At 41.4% G+C, this 12,338-nt stretch overlaps 5 protein-coding genes across 6 annotated transcripts in view; 3 read left to right on the forward strand and 2 right to left on the reverse strand.

The window, feature by feature from the left end:
- Positions 1-2,312: 2,312 nt before the first annotated feature.
- LOC113210262 (electron transfer flavoprotein subunit beta) lies at positions 2,313-4,193 on the forward strand. Its single transcript, XM_026428152.2, has 6 exons — positions 2,313-2,492; positions 2,941-3,099; positions 3,183-3,341; positions 3,420-3,500; positions 3,584-3,724; positions 3,801-4,193. Exons 1-6 carry the CDS (start codon positions 2,442-2,444, stop codon positions 3,969-3,971), a joined length of 762 nt encoding a protein of 253 aa, XP_026283937.1. The 5' UTR covers positions 2,313-2,441; the 3' UTR covers positions 3,972-4,193.
- On the reverse strand, positions 4,181-8,163 carry LOC113210260 (transcription initiation factor TFIID subunit 6). 2 transcript variants are annotated; one of them, XM_026428148.2, is made up of 12 exons: positions 7,880-8,163; positions 7,532-7,618; positions 7,301-7,454; positions 7,031-7,169; positions 6,677-6,812; positions 6,413-6,592; positions 6,019-6,253; positions 5,756-5,904; positions 5,333-5,570; positions 5,091-5,227; positions 4,907-5,014; positions 4,181-4,726 (listed from the first exon to the last, which is right to left on the reverse strand). In XM_026428148.2, exons 1-12 carry the CDS (start codon positions 8,024-8,026, stop codon positions 4,529-4,531), a joined length of 1,908 nt encoding a protein of 635 aa, XP_026283933.1. In that variant the 5' UTR covers positions 8,027-8,163; the 3' UTR covers positions 4,181-4,528. The 2 variants fall into 2 exon arrangements, with proteins under 2 accessions (XP_026283933.1, XP_026283932.1); XM_026428147.2 differs by having other exon boundaries at positions 4,907-5,017.
- A 51-nt stretch (positions 8,164-8,214) lies between these two features.
- LOC113210263 (39S ribosomal protein L40, mitochondrial) lies at positions 8,215-10,109 on the forward strand. The gene is made up of 5 exons (XM_026428153.2): positions 8,215-8,372; positions 8,587-8,685; positions 8,786-8,956; positions 9,058-9,256; positions 9,898-10,109. Exons 1-5 carry the CDS (start codon positions 8,347-8,349, stop codon positions 10,009-10,011), a joined length of 609 nt encoding a protein of 202 aa, XP_026283938.1. The 5' UTR covers positions 8,215-8,346; the 3' UTR covers positions 10,012-10,109.
- A 163-nt stretch (positions 10,110-10,272) lies between these two features.
- Positions 10,273-12,338, forward strand: LOC113210261 (endoribonuclease CG2145-like). Its single transcript, XM_026428149.2, has 5 exons — positions 10,273-10,669; positions 10,874-11,366; positions 11,446-11,642; positions 11,715-11,947; positions 12,019-12,338. Exons 1-5 carry the CDS (start codon positions 10,600-10,602, stop codon positions 12,256-12,258), a joined length of 1,233 nt encoding a protein of 410 aa, XP_026283934.1. The 5' UTR covers positions 10,273-10,599; the 3' UTR covers positions 12,259-12,338.
- LOC127748771 (uncharacterized) overlaps positions 12,260-12,338 on the reverse strand; it is a 15,438-nt gene continuing 15,359 nt past the window's right edge. Inside the window, exon 8 of the mRNA XM_052263599.1 lies at positions 12,260-12,273. Within this exon, the coding sequence (XP_052119559.1) occupies positions 12,260-12,273 (14 nt within the window). The remainder of the gene's footprint in view (positions 12,274-12,338) is intronic.

A 12,338-nucleotide genomic window follows, 5' to 3' on the forward strand; every position in this document is an offset into this window, starting at 1 on the left:
GGGCGGGCGGGGAGGCTCCCCTCCACCCGCCGCTCCTCCGCGCGCCCGCCCCCACCACCGCTCTCTGTATCCAATTTTGTTCTTCTTAGTTCCGGGCAGCGCTCCATGGATATACCCTATTGTACGGCTTGCTGTTTTCGTTGTTGGCACCACCATATGTTAGAGCGTTTCACTTTTCACTAAAGGTTCGAAAAATTCCGCACTACCCCTACATCGATTCTTTTTTTAAAATGGAGAACGTGTCTCGGCGATTTTCGAAAGTACGAATATTGAGCTATGCTCCAAAGTTTTGGAATAGTTTGGACTTTAGCAAACAAAAATCATAACTCCCTCAAAAATCGACCGATTTTCACCGATCTCAGCTCAAAACACTTGTACCGCTTTTCACGATCAAGATACGCCCGCGATAGGCTCCTACAAGGCTCTAGAGCCTCCCATAGAGAGACTATAAGGAGAGAGGCCACAACTGCCGGGCGCTGACTGGCGGGGCGCTCCGGGCGCCTACCGTTCGGTGCCAAATAAAGCATTCCGGTAAAGCTGAAATGCAGAAGAATGCAGGGAACAAGAAAACGGAAGTCCCATGGAAAAGCATAGTGATTTCCGTTTTCTTCTTCCTCGCATTCTTCTGCATTTTAGCTTTACCGGAATGCCTTATTGGACTGCAAAACGGCCCACTTACCGTCCAACAGCCGCCCCAACTCTGATCTGACCGAGTGCGGCCGTGCAGGCCGGTCTACGGGAGGCTATCTTGCACTTGCAGGAGCTCTACTGGCGAACGACGACTAGTACTCACCATCTGCAGCGGCATGAGCTGCGACCATGCCACCGCAAGGCCTGAAGGCTCAGCGCTCGAGCGACTTGGACGTCGAGAAGGGGTCACCAGGAGAGAAGGGCGCCAACGGTCAACGGTCACCAACGGCCTGAAGACATGTTGCTTCCTGCTTCGGACACTTTCTGGCTGGCGGTCTTACGGGGAGGGGAAGCGAGGGTCCGATCTTCTATGGCCCGTCTAGCGAGAGAATGCATGAGACAACAAAGCCTAAGAGCCTGCGCGGGGCACAACCTACGCGGGCCGTTCTCGAGCACTGAGCCACACCGCGTCGGCTAAATATCAGCTTGAATGAGGACGATTTTCGGGTGCCGAGTGCGCTAGAGCGCAGAGCCCCAGACACGCGACACGCGAGCCGGGCGGCGCCAGGCATAGAACTGCTTTTCTTCAAAATAGTCAAAATCAAAAAAAGGAGCCACGAGAGCGGAGCGGGGGTGGGGAGGGGCGGGTTGAGCGGCTGGAGGAGCAACATATGTTCATGTTCCAGGCCCGAATGCCAGCCGGGCGCAAGCGCAGCAGTCAAATCAGCTACGCGGGGCCGCACAGGCGATCGCTTTCACTTCCGTTCAACGACTGTTTCATCCCAGATCCAGAGATAAACCAGCAAATCGGAGGTGAAAGAGTGAGCAAAGGACACACGCGTGAAAGTCAAATCAAACCGAGTGCGAGGGAGTCGCTGTAGGCCAGACGGCCCGGCGAAACGAAGCTAACCTAACGCTGGCTAAAGCACACTTCGGCGACACGAACTTGACAAAAAGCACACAAAACCAACAAAACGTTGGGCAGCTGCCCGTCCCGGGGCACCGGGCTGCGGGCTCGACGGACCACGACGGACTGGACTGAAGGAATCTCTGTTTTTTGACCATAACAAGCCGCGGCCGCGAGTCACTGGCGCCCGACCCGACCCGGCCGGGTATGTCGGGCGAGATCTTACCCGGCCCTCGGCGCGCTTCCGCGAACTGTTAGTTCGGACGCACACCCCTCCACGCCGGCTCAGGTGAGCGACAGAGGCAACTGCTAGCCGTATCGTGCCGTCTAACTCATACGCTGGAAGCCGGAAGCGTCGGTCGCTCAGGACCCTCACCCACCCGATTGGAAACACTAACTAGCGCGTAACGGCACGATTTCTCGAGTACCAGTTTTTTGGGGTTGACTAATAAGCTGAAAACCAAGCGAAAAATCGGCCCACTTCATGTTGGGGTCTACGACGTCTGTAAATACGAAGAATGGCGGTTTTAAAACGGCCGTCGTACACCTGAGAACTGACAGCCTGACCTTTGACGTACCCGGCAGCTCACCGCGCTCTTCGCCGGTCGAATGGGTGGTCTACATCGCAGGGGCTCTGGTGAGCGTGGACCGCAGTCACTGTCGGAAAGCGAAATTTCTCATCATCTCCCAATTGGTTGGGGTGCGCAGAAAGAGAGAGGGTAGGGTAGGGGAAGGGTGTGAGGGGAAGGAGGGGGTATGTGAGGAGCGGAGGGGAGGGGGTCACAAGTGTTGCGGACTTTGTCACGGACTTCAAGCAAGTCGAGACGAGAGGATATCTACAGCCGCAGGTTCCCGGCTACTTGTCATCGTTTACTACCGCCGTCTCAAGTCTCAAATTTCCATCATGGCCCGCGTGCTTGTTGGAGTGAAAAGAGTTATTGATTATGCCGTCAAGGTAATTGAAGTGACGTTGTTAAAGATGTGCACTGTTAATTTGGGTAACTACAGCTGTTCTACTGGGAGAAGTTTGATGGTTCAACCTTGAACCTTGTTGTTTTTCTCTTGATGTGGGATTATGTACTCAATCTGATAATCAGTGATGAAATTTCCACATCACCTCATTTTCTACCCGCACTGTATTACATTCACCTTATATACCCAGATGTCAGTCGTTTCTTCTGTGCATTGAATTTCTGTTTTAGGATACCTTATCCATCAACAATTTCAGCTTCTTCCGTAGTCTACCTCTTTGTCCCCTCAATCTCAAATTCTCCAGCTCCAGCTCTACTATCACTCGCCACTTAACCTTCTTTGGATTCTCTTTTCACTCATAGCAATAAAATTGTATAATGTTATACTTCACTTCTTTGCTTGTTTTATGTTGACATGTTGTTTTTCTTTAGATTCGGGTCAAGCCTGACAAGAAGGGTGTGGTTACGGAAGGAGTTAAGCATTCCATGAATCCATTTGATGAAATTGCAGTCGAAGAGGCTGTTAAAATGAAGGAAAAGAAATTGGCGTCGGAAGTTGTGGCTGTATCTTGTGGCCCCTCTCAAGCACAGGTTAGTTTCTTATATCTTGAGCATTTATTTTCAAGGAAGACATTATTTGGAGTAACTGCTTTATATTGAACTGACGAACGCAGGAAACTTTAAGGACAGCACTTGCCATGGGTGTTGATCGGGCGATTCATGTTGAAGTGCCTGCAGGAGAGTATGAGACATTGCAACCAATTCATATCTCCAAAATTCTTGCCAAACTGGCTCAAGAAGAAAAGGCCGACATTGTTATTCTTGGCAAGCAAGTTAGTGCATACTTGAAAGTACCTTGAATCTTGGTTTTGAGTTATTGACTTTATCTTACGAATTTTAAATCCTTTTAGGCTATTGATGATGATTCCAATCAGACTGCTCAGATGACAGCAGGTGTGCTAGATTGGCCACAAGCTACCTTTGCTTCTAAGGTAACGGGAATTTAGTACTCAATTCGCCTTAGTATACCTTTTTGGCATTTACCTATATTTTTTTTTTCATTTAATTTCAATAGATTGAAAAAAAAGATTCTGAACTCCATGTGACAAGGGAAATTGATGGTGGACTTGAAAACATCAAAGTGAAACTACCAGCTGTGTTAAGTGCTGATTTGCGTCTCAATGAGCCACGATACGCAACTTTGCCTAATATAATGGTTAGTCCAACAGTCCTATAACTGGGTAATAATACTTCTAAAGTCCAAAGATGTTAATCAACACATCTCTTTACAGAAAGCCAAGAAAAAGCCACTTAAGAAGATAACCCCCAAAGATTTAGGTGTGGATATTTCGCCAAGGATTGAAATCATCAGTGTGGAGGAGCCACCTGTCAGGCAGGCAGGATCTGTTGTACCTGATGTGGACACCCTCATTAGTAAACTGAAGGAATCTGGACATGTTTAATGTATATGTCACTAAGTCAAACTGTATCGTGCTGCTTCTGTGTGAATTTCCTTGCTGTGCAAGTGCTGTTTGTATAAATTTCAATTTTGCATATATTTAAACAAAGTGTTATTGTAGATGAAAATCAAATATTTTTGCATATCTTTTTTTTAAATGTACGTGATTATGAATATTTGCTACTGGCACAAAACTAAATAGAACTATAAACATTTTTAAATCTTAGTTTAACGTATATATTTTCCTCTTCATACTTATTACATAACTGACAATTATTTGATCAGATGTTTTACAGTTACAAGAATTTTATAAAAACTCTTAATTTTATTTTGCAGTGCTTTTAACAAAAGATTTCTGCCCAACAATTAAATTTTATCCTACAGCCTTCAATTCTACAATTGAATGTACAGAACCAGCCCAAATTGATAGTATACATACTTACAGACACAAGTTGTATTTACATGAAACTAGGCTCACTTTTACCCCCATCCTTTGCAAATAACAAAGGTTGCAACTTCAAATATTTTTATTTCAATAAAAGGCAATAAAAAGAAGGGATTTCAACTCAGAGGAAGGACATCATCTGAAAATGCTTGGGTTATTGGCGAGGCAGCACTCATCACAATAGAAGCAGGGGAGGTAACACTCTGAGTTGGTGAGGATGATGGTTCTGCCTTTACTTGCTGACTTTGGGACTCCACTTTAATAGCAGGCTGAGATTGCTGTACGAAGACAGACTTGACACCCATGGCAGCCGACTGAAAAATAGGGAGGGTAGTTAGTTCAAGAAGCAAATGCAACAACAAATATAGAGGATTCAGTCTCCTAAAGCCAGAAAAGATTCTAAACATTTGAAATGCACATTTAAAAGCCGATAGATAAATGGCTTCTGGCACAAGACAATGAAAACAGAAAGAGTGATTAATACTAAATAATACCTGAGATGCAGAATTGTTTCCTCCTGCAACCATAACTATCTGATTGGAAGCCAATTTTACAACTGCAGTTCCACCAGTTCCTTGCACATTTTGATTTTGAGTAATAACCTGCTGTAACAGGAAGAAAACATTAGACCCTGACACATTGATCTGAATATGCTTTTTAAGTATTTATGTTACTTACTGGACTTGATGAATTTTGGCGGGATGTGACTATAACATACTTTTGTTGTGAATTAGCTGGAGAAACAAGTTGTCGGGAGCCACTTGCTGGACTGCTGGCAACTACAATTGGTCTACCTCCTCCACCAGGTGACACACCTATTTAAACAGATATAGATATTAGATAAAAAATAAAAGACTTACAACTAATGAGATTAGAGACAGGGCTTGGTGGAGGCAAAAGGATACATAAAAGAGTCTAACCAGTAAGTTGAGTTATGGATCTTGGAGTGGTTGGAAGAACTCCTGATGGTACAGCTCCAGTCATGTTTGAATTACTTGTTCCTCCACTTCCTGTGGTTGATGTTGGAGTTTGGGGAGCAGATCTTGCTTTAACTACAGCTGAATGTAAAAGAGGTCCTATGAATCCATACTCTAGCTTATAGTCATCCAAATTATCAGGTGGTGACCGAATAGATTTTAAAATGGGTGGAAGTATTTTCTGAAAACAAAATTGATATGAAGATCTGAAGATTTTTGCTTGATCTGAAAATACCCAATATAGTTCCACACTTTGTTGAGGTTTTGAAACAGTTCATAAACCACACTCATGCAAATTCATAAAATAAGTACCTAATGGAGGTGAATTAACTTTTTAGATATTTACTCAAATTAGTCATAACATACCAACAGCAGATGCTTAATATGTCCAGCCGCAATGCGATCAACTTGGCTAAAATTAGGACTTTCCAGTGCAGGTTCGATCCTCTCTGCAAGATACTTCATTCTTGGTAATACAAAGACTTTCACCACTTCAGGCCCAATTTCTGATAATCCTACAAGAAAACAGAACTTGATATAAAAACAAGTTTATGTATTCATCAGAGGGAAAATATTCATCTCTTCTATTTCACTTGAGTTAGTAAAGATAGAGGAAATGGGACAAATACCTTCAACAGCCCCATACAAAGAAGCTAATGGTGTTTTTTCTTCGTGCAAGGCTTGACTGAACATTCGAGTGACTCTGGTTTGAATGTTATTTGTAGATGTGTTGAAATTTTTACAAATTTGAGATAAGAGCCTACTGGCAAAATCTCTCAGAGCCCAATGGTTGTCTGTATCTGGTCGCAGACAAAGTTGTCTACTTACTATACATGTTACAACAGATGGCAACAGTTCATGCAACTGCAAGAGAAATGTTTAATATTATTATTTAGCCAATATTTAACAATGACATTTATGAAAATTAACATCCCAAGTAATTCAGTAAACTAGCCCATACAAATTTGAGTAAAAAAATAATTTTATTTATTAAAATGAGAGATGGATAAAAAGGGAACTCACATATTTTTCCAGGAAAAGAGTTGAGTTATCCAGCAGAGCTTTAACCATTCTCATGAGATAAATAAGGAAAGCTAAATTATTTTGGACAACATTAACTTTAACACCTTCTGCAATAAATGTGCACATTCTTGGTAACATCTCATGCAATCCAGGATCAGCAGCCAAACTCTGCAGAGCTTCCTGTAGCAGATAGAAGTACAGGTTTCAGACAGCTAAACATACAGATAACAAGTACAAGAGAGCAAAAAATTTAGCCAAGCATACTGTTCTGCGTGCTTCATCAGATCCAACACAAGCTTCAGTTATTTCTTTATAATACAGCTGCTGTTCAACAGACAACTCATGTGTAGCAAGCTGCTTTATATGAACTGTTTCCACATTACGAGGTTTTTGTACTTTCCTGAAAAAATATTTGAAAGTATGTTCACGATGAGTAGAACAGATATTAAAGGAATGTCATATTTTAGCAAAGGATGAACACACATGTAATGGGTCATCAGTTTCAGAAAAAAAAAAATTATGTGCAGAGATACGAGTCAAAACTCTCAAACTAAAATAATTTTGTTCTCAATGAATAGTAGTTATAAAACAAACAAAAACACATAAGAAAGAACATACACTGCTGATTTTGAGCCATCCTTGTTAGCACCTAGCTTAGAGGCTGGGTCAACACTCTCCAACTTTTGAGCATCCTTTGAGACTGGTGGAGGATTTTCAGGGATAGTTGGCTGAACCCCTTCAATTGCTAACCAGTGAGCTGCAAAATAATGTAAAAATGATGTAAACCATGAGAAAAATCGTTTTAAATAAAGTTCAAGCCTAGACATAATCAAAATATAACTAACTATGGTTTCAAAATAATATTGGATTGATTAGGGAAAGTCTTACCCCTTATGGATACATCAAGAGGAAGTTTAGGAAGTTGACTATTAACAAGGTCATTAAGATCCAGTTCTTTTTCTTCAATAAAATGGAGTTCTCTTCCACCCCCCGAAGCAAAACGAAAAGGAATATGGTCTGCTGTGTGAAACCCATATAAGGGCTACAAAACAGAAGATTAGCAGGAAAGTAGATGCAGGGCATAGTCAAGAAATATCAAGACAAGTTCAATATTCTCACCTCTACTCCTTTGACTTTCAGAGCAGCATCAATGTCAGATGTGGAGAGTTTTTGTCTTTTGGCGTGGAACATAAATTTTGCAGCATCCTGTAAAGACCAAATGGTGAAACTCCTACTAAAGTACAAGTAAACATAACAATATAAAATAAAATATAAAAATGTCACATTATTATATAAAACAGAAGAAACGTTAGGGAAAGAAATGACAATATAATGCACAAACAAATATTCGGACAAAAGCGGGTTTAGGTTATGGTAACATTCATAATACAGGAGCCACAACCAGAAGCAGCATGTTTGCGTGGACTTTGCAAGAAATTTCTCGAGGAATCGAATAAAGTGTTGTACCTGAATGATCAGCTTAAGTCTATACGACACGTCCTCTGCAAGTTCTTTTGCCGCTTCGTCTGGTAAATTGGGGATGCCGATCGTCTCGGCTATTACTTTAATAGATTCTTGGGACAAAGTCGTCCCGTACATGTCACTCTCACTCATTTTGGATTGTGTAAATCACATATACGGGCTGAAAACCAATCTGTCCTTCATGATTCTGGCAATTATGAGGTCACTAAGTGAAAAAATGTGAGGAAAATTTCAACACGCAATCACCTCCGCGGATAGCGTTTGTTGACTAACTTAAAAATCCGGGCTGCGTTCGATGCAATGCTAGACACATGACTATATTTGAACGCAGCTCATACTGCCTATTGATCGTTACGATGTTATTTACCCTCCTCCTGCAAGGATAGTGAGTTCGTCCGTCGAGCAGACAGCAAATTTCTGTTTAAAGTGGAAACGAACTATGTGATTTGAAAATGAACGTAACATATTTGTTTGCAAGGTGGTTATCACATTTCCATTTACTGTCGAATGTCTATTAAGAAAAATAGCAACATAGTAATTTGACTAAGAGGCGCATGTTCAGAACTTTTAACCTGTTCTTCATGTAAACTCTGTGTTATTCTTTTGACTGTCAAGTGCTGTCAATGTTAAACTTTTCTCACCCTGTAAAGGAATTTTTTTCTAAGCAGTATTTATTTTTGTATTTCTTATAGGTTGTCAGTACGATCAATTAAACCAACCATTAATCAAATCTCAGCTCGTAATATTTCGTTGAACACTTCACTTCTGATAAAACCGACGCAATGTCTCTTGTAAGTTAATTGTCAATGTCATGCATCTCAATGTCTGTCTTGCACGGTCTGTTCTGTTCTTTAGAAGTTCTGAACATTCCAATATCTATCTATTTTACAGTGCAGCACCTCTCAAAAAAAGACATAAACTGGATCCTGGCCAGATCAGAGCAAGAGAAGAGAAACGCAAAAGAAAACTTGAAAAAGAAATCAGACGTTTACAAAAATTTGCTCAAACCTTAAAACCAATTGAAGAAATGCAGTTACCATTGCATATCCAAGACCAAAGAGAGTGAGTTTGAACACTTCGGATTGTTTGCTCTCCTTGCTCATAGTGCTAGATGTTTTGCGTACATATATTTTACATGCTCTAACAACATTGATCCCTTTTAGGCAACGAGAAAGGGAGACGTTTTCGGTGAGTCCCATTGAAGAAGAGCAGCGGGCATTATTGCTAAAGAAATGGTCCCATCATTGCTTTAAAGAGAACTTGGCTTCCATGAAATTGCTTGACCAGCTAGAGTACTCTCAGCGTATGGCTCTAGATAAGCTTCGAGAAGAGTCTGAAGAACTTTATCAAGCTGCACTTCAGGTTGGTGATGCCATTTCAAGTTCAAGTGCTCCTCTCACATTTTTAGTATCTTTTATTTGTTTGAGAAGAATCAGACACCTGTGAGCCATTGCCATTCATTATTTTCATTATTCGCTGGCTTCCCTGCAAAGTCTGAGCTCTGTACTTCAAATGGTTCAGGAGCTATGGGCTTTCCATAATCACACTTTTTCTCCCTTTTCCGACCAATTCTTCATGAAAAAAAAACAACTTTTAGCCTTTGAAAGACTTGAACTCTAGATTCACTGTTTGGTAAATTTAAGGGAAAATACTACTAGAAGATGGAATGGACATGCTTCTATCTATTGAGCTCAGAAGGGACTTCCTGGGATCAGTCATCTGAAAATGCCCTTTGATACTCAAATGGTCGTTTTGGGCATTCATGGCTGATTTTGGCTTTTGAGTGCAAAGTCTAAATCTACAGTTTTGGTCTGATCCGTCCCAGACAAGTGAAGATTAAGATACCATCAGGGGGATGCCCTTACATCAAAACAACCAATTTCTTTTTCAATCGTTTTTTTGTTTTGTTTCTGTAGATGTTCAAATTATGAAAGGCTTACGCGTGTTTGATGAATCTCCTCTTGTTAGAATATGTATATTTATACTATCTCCTCTTTCTTTAGGTTGATGACTCGTTAATTAATATTTCCATAAAAGGTCCTACAGTGACACCACCCATTAAAGATTATGACAGTCCAGATGGCGACTACCAGAATACTTCATTCAAATGGGGATAAGATCACTATGTAAATGAGTCTGGATTTTTAAATTTAATTTTTGTAGATCATTGTTAAAAAAATTCTTGGATCAAATACAATTTTTGTGAAACTGCTCAGTGATACTTTCAAATATTTTTCCCCTTCACGACACCTCACACCTTGCCATTCCCCATCCTCTCTCCATCTCTTCCAGATTTTGGTTGTTCTTCCCCCTCCTTTCTATCGCTACGTTCCCCCACTTTCCCCCTCTGCCCGAAGGAGCCGCCGCGACCGTAGAAGAAAGAGAGAGGGAAAGACGGGTGGGGTAGTTGCTGAGCTGGCCTGACCGGACTTGTTGGACTTGTTGATGGACATGGCCAAGGCACATGATCTGATCTCTGAATGCGACAGTCCAGGCCCGCCACCGCTAGCTGTCTATTTCTGCAGCGTCAACGCACCGCGCCACAACGAAGCTGCAAGGTCACATCGAGGCATCGTCTTTCGGCGCGCTGCCTGACTCGCTGTAGGGCTCCCAGTCGGTCTCTTCCCCTGAGGCTCTGCTGATGTGCTACTCTTTATATGGGAGCATGAAAAAATAAATTGCTTTTGTTGAGCCAGTTTTCTCTTATGGCAGAGATGAAAGGAACCATGAAGCTGATTGTGATGTGCGCTTTTGTCACATGGGCTGCAAGAGGAGGTAATTTTACATTTGAATCCAACTAACACATGAGACAAGCAGAGTTTCTCTTTCATCAATCGTCGTAAAATATCCTGTGTTAATTATCGAGGAGTACCAAACATTACCTGCACTGGCCATATTTTGGAAGTCACATGGGCTTCCCTCTCTTGGCTAAGCAATTTTGAGAGTTGCTCCTTGTTGTTTTTTGTTTTTTTGTTCTAGTTGAAGGGCTTGATCCCCAGCCTCAAGGAAATGTTTGGAAGTCTGGAAACACCAGTAGACCATGGCAAAATCCAGGATGGGCTTCTTCAACCCAAACTTACAACCCAGTCACTCAACCACCCTCAAAAGACCAAAATTCTGAGTGGCCATCTCTCTCAGGTGGAAGGCAGGAAGTACAGCAAAACAGGCAGCCTTCATCTGGAGTTTCATACAGTCGAACTGTTAGTCCAACTAATCAAAGAACAGGGAGCACTGGTGGATTAAGGCCAAGTTCTCAACGCCCTTACAATCAAAATGGACAACAAAGAAGTACTTACAAACCACCATCACCTGTCTCAGCCTCTCATAACCGGACTCGGACAACAGATCAAGAACTAACAACTTTGTCTGAAAAGTTATTTGATGAAGATGTAAACAATGTTGGTCAAAACATAAGATTGAACTATCAAAGCAGGACCCAGTCCAATTCCTTGAAAGATGCTGCTCCAGAGCCGTAAGAAATTATTAAGTTTTTCAAAACCAGCAGTGATGCACTTTACAAAAACTATGATAAATACTTGAATTTTTTTCAGATTGCTCACTGTTGATCCAGTAGCATTGGACAGTCCTACAATTAAAGCTCTTCGACAACTGTATGATAATTACATTGCAGACTCGTCCTTTGTTGAATCAATTACTTCTACAGAACGACAAGAAGAAAGCGATTTCCTTGATAAGATACTTGACACAAGAGTTATGGCAGATACTATGGAGTTTCTAGCAGATAAAGGTAAAGAGAGATACAATCTTTAGAGTAAATTGTTTTATCCACTTAAGGCCAAGTGCATTTTCTCTCTTCCAGGATATGTTCAGAGAAATAAGAAAGCATTCAAAGAATTGTTAAACTCAATTTGGTTTACAATGTACTCAAGAGGCGGAGGAATAATTGGTTCGAGTGCATTTGAGCATGTATTCTTGGGAGAGCTGAAGAAAGATGAAGTTTCTGGACTACACAATTGGGTTTATTTTGCAAATGAAGAAGAAAACCACAGAGCAGATTATATGGGATACCTGAAGAAGCTAGATCTTGGCAAGGTAATGATAAACAAATTTCACCAATTATTACTTTGAAAAGTCTAATATTTATCAGTATTTATCATTTCCAGAAAAGTAATCTTCTTAAAGTTCACTTCCGCTGGTCCAATATCATCAAAAATTCTGGTTCAATGTTTGTTGGTACAAGCCCAGAGATGGAAATTGCCCTCTACACCATATGCTTCTTGACTCGTCCCGATGATCGTTGTCCTTTAAGTCTTGGAGGTAAAACCTTCGGTATTCAGACCTACACATACAGGCTCAATCGAAACAGAGGAGTTGTGATAGGCAGCGCATACCCCGTATTTTAATCTAAAATTGCACCACTTAAAGAAAACAGTGCTTTCACAGCTTTTAATGAAACTACAGTGTGTAACAGAAAATATAAAGT

Source organism: Frankliniella occidentalis, unplaced genomic scaffold, assembly GCF_000697945.3.
Source record: "Frankliniella occidentalis isolate FOCC.00 unplaced genomic scaffold, Focc_3.1 Scaffold13, whole genome shotgun sequence".
Lineage (NCBI taxonomy): Eukaryota > Metazoa > Arthropoda > Insecta > Thysanoptera > Thripidae > Frankliniella > Frankliniella occidentalis.

Coding starts and splice junctions, on each gene's coding strand:
- LOC113210260 (XM_026428147.2), bottom strand. CDS start 8,026: ATGAGTGAGAGTGACATGTACGGGACGACTTTGTCCCAAGAATCTATT. Junction 7,455..7,531: donor TGAAAGTCAAAGGAGTAGAG/GTGAGAATATTG, acceptor TCTGTTTTGTAG/CCCTTATATGGGTTTCACAC. Junction 6,813..7,030: donor GATGGCTCAAAATCAGCAGT/GTATGTTCTTTC, acceptor ATATTTTTTCAG/GAAAGTACAAAAACCTCGTA.
- LOC113210261 (XM_026428149.2), top strand. CDS start 10,600: ATGGCAGAGATGAAAGGAACCATGAAGCTGATTGTGATGTGCGCTTTT. Junction 11,643..11,714: donor GGAGTTTCTAGCAGATAAAG/GTAAAGAGAGAT, acceptor TCTCTCTTCCAG/GATATGTTCAGAGAAATAAG. Junction 11,948..12,018: donor AGAAGCTAGATCTTGGCAAG/GTAATGATAAAC, acceptor TATCATTTCCAG/AAAAGTAATCTTCTTAAAGT.
- LOC113210263 (XM_026428153.2), top strand. CDS start 8,347: ATGAACGTAACATATTTGTTTGCAAG. Junction 8,373..8,586: donor GTAACATATTTGTTTGCAAG/GTGGTTATCACA, acceptor TATTTCTTATAG/GTTGTCAGTACGATCAATTA. Junction 9,257..9,897: donor TTTATCAAGCTGCACTTCAG/GTTGGTGATGCC, acceptor CTCTTTCTTTAG/GTTGATGACTCGTTAATTAA.
- LOC113210262 (XM_026428152.2), top strand. CDS start 2,442: ATGGCCCGCGTGCTTGTTGGAGTGAAAAGAGTTATTGATTATGCCGTC. Junction 3,342..3,419: donor TTGTTATTCTTGGCAAGCAA/GTTAGTGCATAC, acceptor AAATCCTTTTAG/GCTATTGATGATGATTCCAA. Junction 3,501..3,583: donor AAGCTACCTTTGCTTCTAAG/GTAACGGGAATT, acceptor TAATTTCAATAG/ATTGAAAAAAAAGATTCTGA.